The sequence below is a fragment of the Pantherophis guttatus genome, chromosome 4, assembly GCF_059756535.1.
Source record: "Pantherophis guttatus breed Tessera chromosome 4, ASM5975653v1, whole genome shotgun sequence".
NCBI lineage: Eukaryota > Metazoa > Chordata > Lepidosauria > Squamata > Colubridae > Pantherophis > Pantherophis guttatus.
Genome location: NC_142066.1, coordinates 90,729,096 through 90,743,967, shown reverse-complemented (window position 1 = coordinate 90,743,967; position 14,872 = coordinate 90,729,096). Strand labels below are relative to the sequence as shown.

At 36.6% G+C, this 14,872-nt stretch overlaps 2 protein-coding genes across 7 annotated transcripts in view; one reads left to right on the top strand and one right to left on the bottom strand.

Annotated features, from left to right (window-relative positions):
• Window positions 1-6,587, bottom strand: part of LOC148114229 (uncharacterized) — a 202,125-nt gene extending 195,538 nt beyond the window's left edge. For all 4 annotated transcript variants that reach the window (XR_015733933.1, XR_015733932.1, XR_015733931.1 and 1 more), the window contains exons 1-2: window positions 6,215-6,587; window positions 5,683-5,742 (exon numbers count right to left, since the gene is read on the bottom strand). Coding sequence is in view for 1 of the 4 variants with exons in the window: in XM_087892503.1 (XP_087748629.1) it covers window positions 5,683-5,687 (5 nt within the window). In the remaining 3 variants the exon portion in view is untranslated. The remainder of the gene's footprint in view (window positions 1-5,682; window positions 5,743-6,214) is intronic.
• ARPP21 (cAMP regulated phosphoprotein 21) overlaps window positions 6,563-14,872 on the top strand; it is a 468,982-nt gene continuing 460,672 nt past the window's right edge. Inside the window, exon 1 of one of the 3 annotated variants that reach the window (XM_087892466.1) lies at window positions 6,563-7,444. The gene's annotated coding sequence lies outside the window, so the exon portion shown is untranslated. Of the gene's footprint in view, window positions 7,445-8,896; window positions 9,173-14,872 lie in introns of those variants that run through there. The other 2 variants (XM_087892468.1, XM_087892467.1) reach the window with 2 other exon arrangements.

Here is a 14,872-nt window from a genome sequence, read left to right as displayed (position 1 = left end):
GCTCTGTCAGGAGGCACACCTCTCTTGGCCACAAGTCTTGCCCATTGCCTTATTCTATATAAGAACAAGACCAAGAAGGGATATGGGAATCTCCCCTTTTGAGATTCTTTTTGGGCGCCCACCTGACATACTACAAGGCCTCGACCCACAGTCCCTCAGCCTGGAAAGGGAGGATATGGTTCTCTCTTCATACCTTTCAGCCCTGCATAGGAGACTACAGGACCTGTGGACACAGAGTACCTTAACACAGGCGCTACCTCTGGAAGAAAACCTGCACCCATTCGAGCCAGGTGATTGGGTGTGGATAAAATCCTTCACAAGGAATTCACCACTGCAACCCAAGTGGACAGGACCTTACCAAGTTCTACTAGCAACCCAGACAGCCATCAGAATAGCAGAGAAGGACAGCTGGATACTCTGGACACACACCAAACCAGCAGTGGTGGACAACAGCCCAGCAATCCCTCCAATCAAACTGAAGAGAAACCCAGATACAGATCAATGGACATTGCAAGCATTTTTTGAACACAATGAACTTGAATAGTAATAACTGTTTTGTTAGCACCTTTCTGATTATCTTTATATATATTTACATTTTTTTCTTTGTTTTTTTTAAAATATTAGTTATTAATCAAAAAGGGGGGAGGGATCAAGTTGCACAATGGAAAAGGGGAAATCTGTTATACGCATGTTATATAACCTATATTGTATATTACTGATTGTAACCCAAGCAAGAGCGTTCCTAGAACCAAATCTCATCCCAGAAAAGGGAAACATCTGGGAATACTTAGCAAGGAAAATACTTAACACCACAGAGTTCTGTCTAGCAGGAGGAAGATCGGTGAAAGACATCCTAAAGACATGTTTAATGGGAGTAGCAATGGGACCCCGAGCAATACTCAACGACACTAGGCTTAGACACCTTCATATTACACCATCATATTCAACCATTTAGGAGTGAGGCAACATTTCCAGAGAAAAAGAGCAGGACATGTATACCCTCCATGTGGCTGCCATTTCCACCTCATCTTGGTGTTTTAAAATCCAGGGATGTAGCAAGCTGGGAGACGGAAATTGCATTAATTTAAACAATACAGAACTAAAATGCAATAATACAGAGCAGATTCCCTTCTCTTATAGTTACCAAAGGCTGCCTCATGGTTGGTTCATCTTGTGTGGCCTACAAGCCTACTCATACCTACTGGCTAACTTGACAGGAGGCCCCTGCGCCCTAGGGAAACTAACCATGCTAATGCCATCACTACAGAGATGACACAGGAAGGCTTTTCATTCCCTAGAGGCAGACTGTGACTCTCAGGTGAGCCTACTCACCAAAGCAGAATATGACTCATTGGCTATATCACTAGTGGGAGTGCCAGGACTAGCAGTTCGGAATTCTAGAAACCTGAATAGCTTGGCATGCACCCTAGCAAAAGGTCTAAATTCGACTTCCCATGCATTGGATGCCCTAAACAGAGAATTGAGACAAGTCAGGGAGGCCACCCTTGAGAATCGAGCAGCAATTGATTACTTACTATTAAAAAACAACCATGGCTGCGAAGAATTTAAAGGGTTGTGCTGTTTTGACTTGGAACAAAGCTCAAAAATTGTAGACACAGAAGTCAAGCACCTGGAAGAACTGGCACAGAACATTGGCCATAGCCAGTCATCTCTAGACTTCTCTTGGCTCTTTTCGTGGTTACCAGACTTTTCTTGGCTCAAAATTGTCCTAACCAGTAGAGTCACTATCTGTGTACTGGAAGGCCTCATGTGTTGTCTCTGTCACTGCATCCCTCTCTGCCTCAGCTGCATAAGGACTTGTAAGCTGAACTGTTCCCAGCAAAAGGCAGGAAATAATCAAACAGCCCTCATGATGGTCCAGATTGACCATGAGTATCAAATTTACTTAGATCAAGATCCAGCTAAAGAAGAGGAAGATAGAGAAACACCTATGTAACACCAAAAAATAAAAAATAAAAAAAAATTATGGATTGTAGGATGGGAACACCACCAAGGCAGTGCCAGATCAGTATAAATATATAAACTCCACAGTAATTAGAATGCAGGATCAGCTCAAAAGAATAAAACCATACATATGTTTAGAAAAACGACCTTCCCAAGATTGGAACACAGGAACATCAGGGCTATTATAGAACAAAAGAGGACTCACAAAATAACACAAAGACCCAGCATATGCTAAGGAAGAAACTATTGAAACAGCAGAAACTAGGAGAGCAAACAAAGGGATGATTAGCTCAGGGCAAGGAAAGAGGATTTAAGCAATAGCCCAGTGATCTGATAAAAAAGTTAAGCCGGGACTTCCGGTTTGCTGTTTGTTGCTGCCAGACGTTCCTTTGGGATCGTCAGCTTCCACTGCCTGTCAGAGCCGCCTTCACAACGGAACGGCAGCTCGAAAAAACTCCGTTTCCATGAGGAAACGGAGATAGAGCCGGCAGGGGTGGGTAGAACTCTCTGCGGAGTCCCAAAAGTTTTTTTTTTAACTTTTGGGACGGAGCGGATGAGATGCCCCGTATCCCCAGCCGCCGCTCCGGGCTTTGGGAGACCTCTGCTGATGCAGAGCCAGGTGTCAAAAGCAAGCCTGCAAATTTAACAGACTACTCAAAGAAAATGTGAGCTGGACCTGTAATATTGAACCGCAAGTATTTTACTGATTTTTTAAAAAAGAAATTACTTAAGAGAGAGGAGGAGAGGAAGGAGGAAAAAAAAAAGCCTTTTAAAATGGCGTTGGCTGGAGGAGAGGCTTCCGTTTTCTATTACTACAATGTAGCGGAATAAATACCACTGGCTACATTTGTAGACAAAACTTCGCTCCTGTGTCTTTCTCTCTTTTTTTTTTTTCCCTTGGAGACCTGATATTGTTGTTGATTGGAAAGAAGTCCTTTTTTTTTTTTCTTGCTTTTTTTTAACAAAGCCTGCCTGGGCGGAAACATGGCACTGAGACTCATAAAGTCAGATAAACAAGAAGGGGGGGGGATCCCCCCACCAACAACTTAAAGGAACAAGTCTTAATTCTTCAGTCTCAGAAACCTGATTTTAATATAATAGAATTTTTTATAGAGGAGATTGAAAGAAGGGAGGAGATTGTGAATCAGCAATTTGAAAAATTTAAGCAGGAAATTAAAGAATTGGTGAAATCTAAGTTTGATTTTTTGGAGAAAAAATTCTCAAAAGTGGTTAATGGTTTTACAGGATTTATGATGCAGTTGGACACAAATACTAATGTACTAGAGTCTAAAATGGAAGAAATTCAAGATAAATTGGACAATAGAATTCAAAAAATTGAAAATGATTTGACAAACACTCAGGATAATAGCTTAGAAGAAAAATCTAAAATGGATGCTGATCAAAAGTATGGTAATGTAGAAAATCTGCAACAGAAGATTGAAAAAGAGATTTTAATGGTACAATATAATTTCACAGAATATGCGATAAGATTAAGAGGTTTGCAGGAAAATAATAGAGATGATTTAAGGAAAATATCTTCTGAATTTCTAGCTGGGATTCTAAAGGTTCAACCTGACGAAGTGTTTTGTAGGATCGACAGAGCTTATCGAATCAACTCCTGGATTGCTAAGCAAAGGCAATTGCCTAGAGATGTGGTGATTTATTTTACAGATAAGGAAATTAGGAATAATAGCGTTCAAAATTCCTTTTATTCTAATTTGCAATTGTATGGAAGAAAGATTTGGATTTATAAGGAACTCCCACCTAAGATATTGATGGAAAGGAAGAAATTTGGTTTTCTGGTGAATGAGTTAAAAAAGAGAAATATCTCCTACAGGTGGGACGCCCCAGTTGGTATTATATTTAGATACCAAGGAGAAAGATATCAGCTAAATACTGTTGAAAGAGCGGAAGAATTTTATCAAAATAGGTTGAAAATGAATTTAACATCTCCAGGTATAATACAGGATAAGCAGAAGGAGCCGGAAATAAAGGTAAAATTTCGAATTACAGAGATTGTACCAGATGAATTGCCTTTGGATTTATTGGATACCCCAGCTGGACTATCTACAAATTTGAGAGAAGAGGCATCTAATCTTAATGTGATGACTTATCAAGGCAAGGATAAACATGGAAACCAATTAGGGGATATACAAGGGATAAAAAAGAAATATGAGATACAAAAGCAAAACCAACAAGACCAATCTACAAAGCAGAATAAAAACCGACCAGATGATACATATTTTGTAGAAAGGGAACCAGGATGGAAACCAAACCCACAAAAAGAAAAGAAAAAAAGAAATAGGTGGCATAGAAATAGAAATTTCTAAATCAGGCAACAGTGAAGCCAGTGATTTTAAAATATGAACGATTATGTGTAAATACAGAAGAGGCGACGTATTGGTTAATATCATCCTGAGGTTTGTGGCAGATCTCTGCATGGCCGTAATCTGGGGACGTGAAACGAGCCTTAAACTGATGGATTTGAATTATCCATTTTGGAATTTCTTTTTGTGTTGATAAACATATTATATTATCTTGAATCATAAGGCAAGAGAATTATGCTGGGGCATGCAGAAGATCGGGTTGTTACCCACTACGATGATGGGAATTAATAATCCTGATGAAACCCACAATTATTACTATATGGAATATAATTATAATGTCACTCGGGTGGTTGTTTTTACTTTTATACATATAAGAAGATATTTACTACTGATGGGGGCAGATATGATTGAAGATCCTGAATAAACTGTTGCACCAGTGAGCTATGTTACCCGATTATGGATGTTGGTTCTACCAATCCAGTGGAAAGACCTCAAAGAAGATACTATATGGATTATAAATTTAAAGTCATTGTCTTTTCTTTTTTTTTATTTAGATATAATGGAAAATATAGACATATATTTTTAAGTAGTGTGGGCAGTGAATCAAAGATGTTAAGAAATGTTGTGTATGGCAATTTTGCATGATAGTGGGTGAATAAGCTAGTTAGTAGATTGACTAGTCTAAGAAAAGGGATTTTTAAGTGTTATACTTGGGGGAGTGGAGGAAATGGATAGAGTGGAATAAATGTTAAACTAGATTTTATGGGGAAGGCCGCTTTGAAATGTTATAGTAATATATATAGAAGATTAAATGTTAAAGTAGGACTTATCGTATAGTTTTAAAGTGGAGAAGTTATTCTACAATGTCATAGTATAATGTCTTTTTTTTCCCCTTTCTTTTCTCTTTTTTGATATGTATGGATAAAGGGGGATGTTATAATATTAATAATATTTTTAGTAAGTAAAGGTCAATATCTAGAGGAGGGAGTAAGTAATCTGTTATGAATTAGGTTTTTTTTTTGTTATGAAGAAGTCACAGGGGGGATGGGTGGGGAGGGGGGGTTAGGGAGGGGGAGGGAGAGGGGAAAAAAGGGGGAAAAATTTGTATTTGAAAACTTTTTCAATAAAAAAAAAAAAAGTTAAGCCGGGTGTAAGGGAATTTGATAACAACATTAGTTTAGAGTGAAAGACAGAGCAATAGGAAGGACAGGAACACATGCCCAGATAACACTTGAACTGAAGCCTCACCCAGCATTAAGTAAATCAAGGAAATTAGAATAAGAAAACACAAGAAGATCAGCAAGCACACACACAAAAGGGACACACACAAAAGAACAAAAGAAAACAAAGAACTTTCATTGTAAAATAAAGTATAAAAATGTATACTTACCTCATATTATTGTCGGCCCACCCAGGAACACTGATCCTCGCCACGGCTAGACTGGGCTTCCTGAAAAATAAAGAAACCTCGCTTGCACGCAGCTCGCTTTGATTGCAAATTCTTTCCTCACACCAGCGAGGCCCTAGCAGCCGGGAAATTCGAATTCTCGGGGGAAACCTCCCCACAATTCAATATACTTAAACAGCAGTAATACAACTTTCTTCTAGGTTAGCTCATTAAAAGATTGAATAGATCAATTGCAAGACCAAGTTTAAGAACTAAACTCATTATAGAACTGCACTGCTCCTGAACATCAAATATTCTACATAGATTATTTGATGTTTATTTATCATTTAAAAAACATTACACCAAGCAACTTGTATCTCTCAGATTCAGTACAAACAATGCCATGGAACTCAAGTGTTTCAATATGTAGGTGCTATCTTTTAAAACAAAATTATGAATTTAAAATAGCTATTATTAGAAAATATAATCTCTGTTCCAATGAAAACAGATGGTGACTGTCCCCCACTACACTTACCGGTATATAAAATTCGGGCAAATCAAACGAAATACAATGTTATTTTATTTGGGGGTGGGAGGAAAAACAAGTAGAAGAAGAAATAATAGATTTAAAATAAAAATTCTATTTTAATATTCTGGTAGAAGAAGGGTTTATAGATTTGTGGGATGGGAGAAGAGAACACGAAGATATAACCGAGCGGGAGGAACTGCAAAGATTAATGGATTTCCTGATTAGTGTTGTTCGTATGCTTTGTGTCTCAGCTTTAGGTTGAGGATGGGCGGGCGCGTGTACAGCTGGAGAACGAGAGGGGGACGGATGGATGCCGCTAAATGCGCGCGCGTGCGCGGGCACACACACACACACACACACACATGCGCGCAAGGCGGACAGGCAAGCAGGAGCTAGCTTTGCCATGTGGTCCTCCGATTGTGGAGTTAACAAAAAGGGAGGTTATCCCTCGGTCTGTTCATCCATCCCAATAGCGGCGGAGTCACTCTTCGTTGTTGCCGCTGCTCTGGCAGAATGAAGGGACGCGCAAGAGAGCAAAGGGCCGACAAAGGGCCGAGCCGACAAAGTGGGAGAGCGACCAGCATGTTGTCTCTGGTCCGCTGTGTGGGCGGGAAGAAGCGAGGCTGAGGAAGAGGTGGAAGAAGAGACAAGAGTTGGGACTCGCAAGCAGATAGTAGTGAAGTGAGACAAAGCATTAGAAGGGACGCGAGACTCAGCCAGCCACACACTGCCAAAGGATTGGGCTAGAGGGTGGGAAGCGGACAGAACAGACAAAAGAAGAGGGGTGAGGAAAGCGGGTGGACAGAGAGAAGCAAAGGGGAGACTTTGCGACGTTCGAAGAAGCCAAAGCAGAGGGTTAAGAAAGGCTCTGAGAGGGGACAGATGAACCTGCCGGCTCGGCGGGATCTAGGAAGAGACAATAAATGCTACCTCTAGAGAAATCTGAGGAAAGCACAGGGAGAGATTATTGTAGTCTTCATAATAATCAGAATCATAGCCTGCAGCCGAAGAAGTGAGCAGTACACACTGGTACAAAGAGGCGCACAGTAAGACACCAGCCCCGGAGAAAGAGCGCCAAGAAATCAGGAGTAACACCTCTCCAACCCAGGAAGAAAGAGGAGGCGGGAGTAGACCATGCTTTACAGGAAAACAAGAGTATTGTAAGAGAATTCTTGACTGCAGCTAAAATCCAATTTCATCAAGACGCTGGAGCCATATCCAGTGTGTTCACTCAAGGTAAAACCAAGACACTTCCCGCCCCCAACAACCTATATCTACGTGCCTGCCGCATGTTATTTTTTCTGTACCATTTGTAACAGCCTATGCTTTCTTGTCCTGTCTTTGCTATGTCTGCTTGTTTCGATTTGGTCAGGTCGTCTGACACACGAGCAGGGAAAAGAGACTTGTGAACTGAATCTAAGTCTGTCTGACGCACTGTTTTAGCATGTCATATATAACCTAAGGGTTTTGAAATAGCAGTACATTACTGTTCCTTGAATGTTCAGAATACTTCGGTGGTTCGTTTTGAAAGATATGCCTACCATTAAGATGACTTTGAATTCAAATATGTGCGTTTCAAAACTGATTTTTTTTAAAAAAAGAACGAAGAAACATTGATAAAAAGTTTACCAGCTGAGCAAAAGATTCTGCACCACATATCTCCAGGCTCATTGCTACCAGATTTTTATCTTGCATGTAAGGCACTTTTTGCATCTATGGTCATTCTATCGTAAATAATAGAAGATAGATAATTTAGGAACAACATTCAAAGTATCTGATAAACAGGCAAATGTTATGGAAATAAGTGACTTTCAGCCTGATTTGCTTGCAGTTAAGATTCAATATATATCAGTGTTGTGTTATTCTTTAACATTTGAAGTTAAATTTGCTGCCTCTTTTTTATTATAACTTCTGAAATTACATGTAGGCAAATTTCAAATAATTCCTTTAACATTAAAATAGTTACAAATATTTCCTAACATGATTATTGTTGTGATTATTATTACATTTTTTCCTCACTGCTTCTAAATGTAGCTTAAAATGCCAAAAAAGTCAGTGAAACATTCACTTAAGGTAGACAGAAGTCTAATAAAACAACACACATTGTTTGTCAGATAACTGTATTACTAAACAGCTGTGTTTTGATATGGTAAGAAGTAGCATATTTGGGTTAGCATCCTTATGATGTCATGGAAGTGAAGCTTTCTGCATCTCATTTAAGTATTTGAAATTGGCAGGCTGTCTGCAGTGTTCATTGCTTGCAATTCCTTCATTGCTGTCATGCTATACATTTGTTCTGAGAGTCTAAATTGTGTCAGATGCTTTGTTTATATACATATAAATAAAAAGCATGGGTTCATTTTGTCACCTCCCATATATCTAAGTTCATGCTGAGAGCTTATCCAACTAAGCTATGCCAATTGATATAAGTTAAGCAATATTTCCTTAAAGTGTGCTTTTATCTTTTCATTTGATGTAAATCTATCAGTGTTACTTCTGTCCAGTTTTTAAAAAGTTGGAGAGCAAATATGTTATTTTTATGTCCATTTAGAACAGATTATCTACTGCTAATCCATTGCTTAAAAATACAACACTCATAAACTCTAAGAATGATATTGGTGTTTTATATTTTTAGTAATTTGTTTGATTCAAACTACTTTCTAACTCTGTCATTCAAAAAAAAAACAAACAACAACTACATGCTGTTTTTAAGGTAAAGTAGTGTGCCAAATTAGGTTTGCAAATTACTAATTTTTCAATGACTTCACTCTGTTTCCAACTGAGCCCTGTTAACTTGAGAACTGTAGCATTAGCACTGTCAGAGCATGCTCTACTTCTGAGTTCAGGTGTGTTCTCTTTGTAATGCATCTCAGTCTGCCATAAAGCATCTCAGTCTGCCATAAAGAAGCATAATGGAAGAGGAAAGTGATGATTGGCTATGACTACTAAAAAAAACGCCCAAAGGTAAAAGCTGTCTGTGGAACATAGTGAATCATTATTTAAATTCTGCTACTACAGTATATGATTTATAGTGTTAAAATAATGGCTGGGTATTTTATATGTCTTTTAAGTAAACCTTTGCTGGGAGCAAGGAAGGTGCATAAGAACTAAATGAAAGAAGTTTAGTTCTTGGAGAAAACATAAAATACAGAAAAAAAAGTTTGAGTCTTCTAAAAGATATATATTAATTTTATATTATAAAACAATTTAAGTTGTAAAATGTATTATTTCTTGAGTCTGAACTAATAAAATGTTATAAAATGGCTCCATTAAATAATAAAATAAACATATTTGTGAAAGACTGTTGTTTTAAGTGTGAAAGAAATGCCTGATATTTAAATAAATGATGTAGTCACATATTATACCTATGTAGTATTACACGTTACTTATTTCATATAATTCATCATTATTTTGATATTTGCAGAAAATAGTCAACAACTCCTAGTGATATTAATTGATAAAATAACATCCTTATAAATTTATTAAAATGCATTATGTATGAATATAAAATGCATTATGTATGAAAATAAAATGTATGGATTTGATTATAGAAGTTGCATTTCGCAAAATGCTTAACATTTTAATAGTTTGAAATAGTATCTTGAATTATGCATGCTTGTTTAATTAATGTAAGCAATCCAAACAAGATTTCATTGCTCAAGCAAATTTCTTAGGTTCCATTCATATATCTGAAAGTAAAGTCTTTCACGTAGAAGTATGGCACTATATGTATTACGAAGTTGTTCTGAACTCTGAATATATTCAGAAATATAGACAATCTGGTGAAACTGATCAAAGATATATTATTTGAAACAGACAGTAGAATTTATTCTTCCCAATTTATCTTTTCAAATGATTATTTTCCAGAAAAAGAAGCCATAATGAATATATCATTAAAAGAATTTGCCATTTTGAATTATATAAGGAATTACATAAGGAGTTGGTTATTTTTGTATGTAAGTCCTATATTCATGGAAAAAAATATAATCCTGTAAAGTTCAAGAAAGATCTTGGTATTAACTGAAATAAAGTTATATTTATATAATGGAGAACAAACTGTCAGATATGAAAAATAAAATGTGGACATTCTGAGTTTGGAACTTAAATGGCATCAAAGTCTAAATTCAAACATCCAAGAAAATGAGTATGTCATATTTCCTAGAATATATCAAGTGGTTAATTGACTATTGAAATATATGTCTACTTGCTGTTTATATTGTCTATATATGAAAACACTAAACAAATTTGAGTGGGAAATTCAGTCATCAAATGGAATTTACAGCAGTTTTTCTTACCGATTATAGAACATGATTTACTCTAACCTAGCCTAAAGTATCAAATTGTATATTTTCCATTGATCATCAGCTATCTTGGTCAAAAGTTTAGTTTAATTTTTTAAATATATGCATATAAAGAACAGTCTTAGAAATATTTTGCACAGAAAGAGTATTCTATTTTTTTAACATGCAATCATACAATACTTACATGCCAAAGAAGTAAGTGTCCTAAAAAAAAGGTCTACATAATATAGGTGAACTATTGTTGACTCAGATACATAACACTCCAATTGAATTTTTTGGAGAAATGCTAGCAAGTTTTTTTTCTATAAATATACAGCCTACGAAACTATTTAGAAACCATAAGTGCAAATAATTGTAAAATCCTATAAATCATTAGTCCTTGTAAATTATTTTACTCAGTAAGGCACATTACTTACACTAGGATAGTTTTTTTTGTGTATATACAATTTTAATATTTTTATTAAAAAAATAAATATGAAATTATAATTATTTAAAATGAGGAATTCATGCATCTGGAAACTAAGATTCTGTCTGTAGCAACAGATCTCGTTCACTTTTTAAAATGGTTTTTACCATTTTTCATTGGGCCCAGTTAAAATGCTTTGAATGTTTGCAGCACAAGAAATAAGGATGTGAAAACTAAGTACCTAAGAGAGATAAGTCAGTGTTTTTGACAGTGGGAACTTTTATTACAAAATGCACTTTTTAAATATTATTTACTTCTGAAAATATCTTAAGCTGTTGGAAAGAACTGGATTGCAAGAAATTATTAACGTTTATGAAACATTGGTTTAATTTAATTTAAACCTTTTTGTAAAAATATGAAAAGTATTATGAACTCGAAAAAACTCTGATCTTATTAATTGGTTGAAGATTTTTATATAAAATTCTATAAGTATACTTTTTAAAATATAGCAACTTGGGGAATATGTGTATACTAAATGATAAGTTCTATAGAAAGCATACACTTGGAGATCACTGGCAGATACACAAAATAATATAGTAAGGAACCAAACTGACTATTTTACAATAAACAAAAGATTTAGAAACTCAGTAAAATCACCAGAGACATACCCAGGCGCAGATGTACCATCCGGTCATAATTTACTACTTGCCAAGGTCCAGCTTAAATTAAAAAAAGATGAAAAACCCGAATCCTCCTAAACCAAGAATTGACAATGTCTTCATCATTAAACATGGAGATAAGATAAAAGAAGAACTAGAAATTCATTTAAGAGAAACCAACAACCTAAATAATGAAGATGTAGAAGTGAAATTGGAATAAATTTAAAATGCAATAGTAGAGGTAACAAACTCAAAAGAAAGAGAGAGATACCACAAGAAATAACAGTGGATAATGGATGAAATTCTTCATCTCATGGATGAAAGACGCTCTTATAAAAATAAAAACAAAGAAAAATACAATGAATTGCAGAAAACAATTAGAAGAAAAATTCGACTGGCAAAAGTAAAGTGGTTTGCAAAGAGATGCAAAGAAATAGAGACAGCGTATTCATGATAATTTCAACTTATACAAAAAAGTGAAAGAAGCAGCAGGTGTCTACAAAAAGAAAACCAACAACTTAGCTGACAAGAAGGGGAAATCATCTTGGATGAGGATGAAAAACTAAAAAGATGGAAGGAACATATTGGAGAACTTTTTGAGGACACTAGGGATGATATTGATATGGGAAGTATAACAACTGGACCAAACATCACTATGGAGGAGGTTGAACACACAATAAAAATAGCAAAAATAAGAAAATCCACCAGACCTGATGATATCCCAGTAGAAATTTTAAAATTGCTGGAAGACAATGGGAAGAAATTTTTACTGCAGCTCTTCAATCGAATATATGAAACAGGAAAGATACCAAATGATTGGCTAAAGTCAACCTTTGTGACAATCCCCCAAAAAATAAATGCAAAGAAATGTACCATGTACAGAACAATAAGCTTAATGAGTCATGCCCTGAAAATATTCCTGAGGATAATTCACACAAGAATATATAACAAAATTGAGACGTGTCTAAGTAACACACAATTTGGTTTCAGAAACAATCTTGGTACACAAGATGCCTTATTCAGCATTCAGTTTTTGTACAGCACTGTAGAGATGTCAATCACAGTGTTTACATGGGCTTCATCGATTTTGAAAAAGCACTTGATACAATAAGACATAGCAAACTATTACAAATCCTGAAACAAGTGGGATTAGATGACAAAGATATCTGAATCATAAAGAATCTATATTGGCATCAGGTAGCAAATGTGAGACTAGGCCAAAAATACTCAGATGATGCAGAAATACGAAGAGCGGTCAGACAGGGCTATATTCTGTCTCCACTGTTATTTAATATCTATTCAGAGTCAATTTTCAAGGAAGCATTGGAAAACATTGATGCTGGCCTCAAAGTAAATGGTGTTCAGATCAACAATTTAAGATATGCTGATGATACAGTTCTGCTTTCCAGTAAGCATGAAGACCTTCAGCTCCTTATCAACAGAGTCTCAGAAATATCTGAAAAATATGGTTTGAAGCTTAACACCTCAAAAACCCAAAATGGTATATTTAGCCATGCTCTTTTTTTCCTGATTTGCAAGCGAATAAAGAGCTACACAGCAGATTCATTTGAATGTTCATCTTTTTCATAACATATGCAAAATACTCCTCTGCTGGAAGATTAGTCTAAAGGAATAGTACAGTTGTTTTTGCAATAAGACAGCTTAAAATCAAACCTTAGAAAATACTACCACCTTTCAGAAAGTTTTCTAATAATATAGGATCTAATTCATGCCAAATCAGACTTTTGGTATATTTGGTTATAGAGTTTCAATTTAGTCTTTTTTCTAACTAGAGAGGTAATGGATTGAAAATGCTACTGTTAAACAAGCAAAAAACTGTTTTTTTGTTTCTGTATTTCCAGGATTGCTTACTGATTTTTTTTTCATTTTTAATAATTATTCTGTCATAATTTAAATAACTAGTATTTTGGAATTGAGACAAAGAAGACTTGAAGACCAATTTTATCACAACCCGTATTGAAGTGATTCAGTCTGAAGAACTGGAACTCCCTATTAATGTTTAGGGCTGTTTTCAAAACAGGGCTCCTGATTTTCTGGTTTGTCTTTTGAAAATGGATTGTTCTGCCTGAACTCTTGCTGAATTATTACAGGATTCAGATTTCTACTCCTTAATATTGTATCTTGTATATGGCATTCCACCAATTACAGATAGTTTTTAGGTTCGGTGCCAAGACATGACTGGAAGGTTAGAAGATGATTCAGCCAGTTTCACTTCATGCTGTGGTATCCATGCCAATAAAGCACATCATGTTAAGAAGGTACTGAACCTTCCATAGCAGACATAGGCAAGTTACAATAGAAATGTGGCAAAACTTGCCATCCTTCTGTTGAAAGAGATTCCTTAAACTAAAAGACAACATTCACTGGAAAGCTTAATGTAATAAAAGAATTATCACTCAGCCATAAGAAATGTTCAGATTTAAAAACTGAGGATGCTAGTTATCTAAATGAGTTTTCTCAGTATGTTTAAAAAGAGTACTTGGAGATGAAACTACCTTACTTTTTGGAGTATAAGATGTACTTCCCCCTCCCCTAAAAGAGGCTACAAATTTGGGTGTGTCTTAAACTCTGAAGGTAGCCCTGCCCACCCGCTGGCCCCCATCCTTGGGCCTCTGCGTGTCCTCTTCCTGGCTGCAGAGATTGCCACAGACAATGGCTTGTGTTTTTGGGCTCCGCACTTGTGTTTTCAGCCTCCAAACAGCTTTGAAAGCTGTTCAAGGCTGCAGGGATCGCCAAAGCACATTGCCGCGTCCACACATTGTGTTTTCAGCTTCTGCGCATCACGTTCTCCAGCGCGCTGCTTGGAGAATCCAAATGTTGGGTTATTCCTCATCTTGATTGCTAGACTGGGTGAATGTTTCTTTAAGAAACGTCCTTGGCCACTCCTCCTTCGCTCAGCTGAGCTCCAGTTTATTCACTCAGTCGAGCAAGAGACTGGTTTTTTTCCCTTGGCTCTAGCAATCAGGCTGAAGAATTTAACCTTTATTTGGATTTTCCAAGCAATTTTTGGCGTATTTCTTCGGGCGGTGTGGATTGTTTTTCAAAGTTGACTCAGCTGTTCGTCAGACATCTGATTATCTCAGCTGCTGGCAGTGGGTGAGTTGCCCCTGGGCCGCCAGGCGGGCTCCCCCCCCGTCATTTCCTCATTGCAGCGTCCTCGGAGCTATACCTTTTGAGGCATCTCCAAGTGATTGTTCTTGTTGCTGACGGGTGCGTTGATTTCTGGCTTGTCGGGAGAACCACCTCTGCCATCCACACCGCTCCTACGATCTTCAAG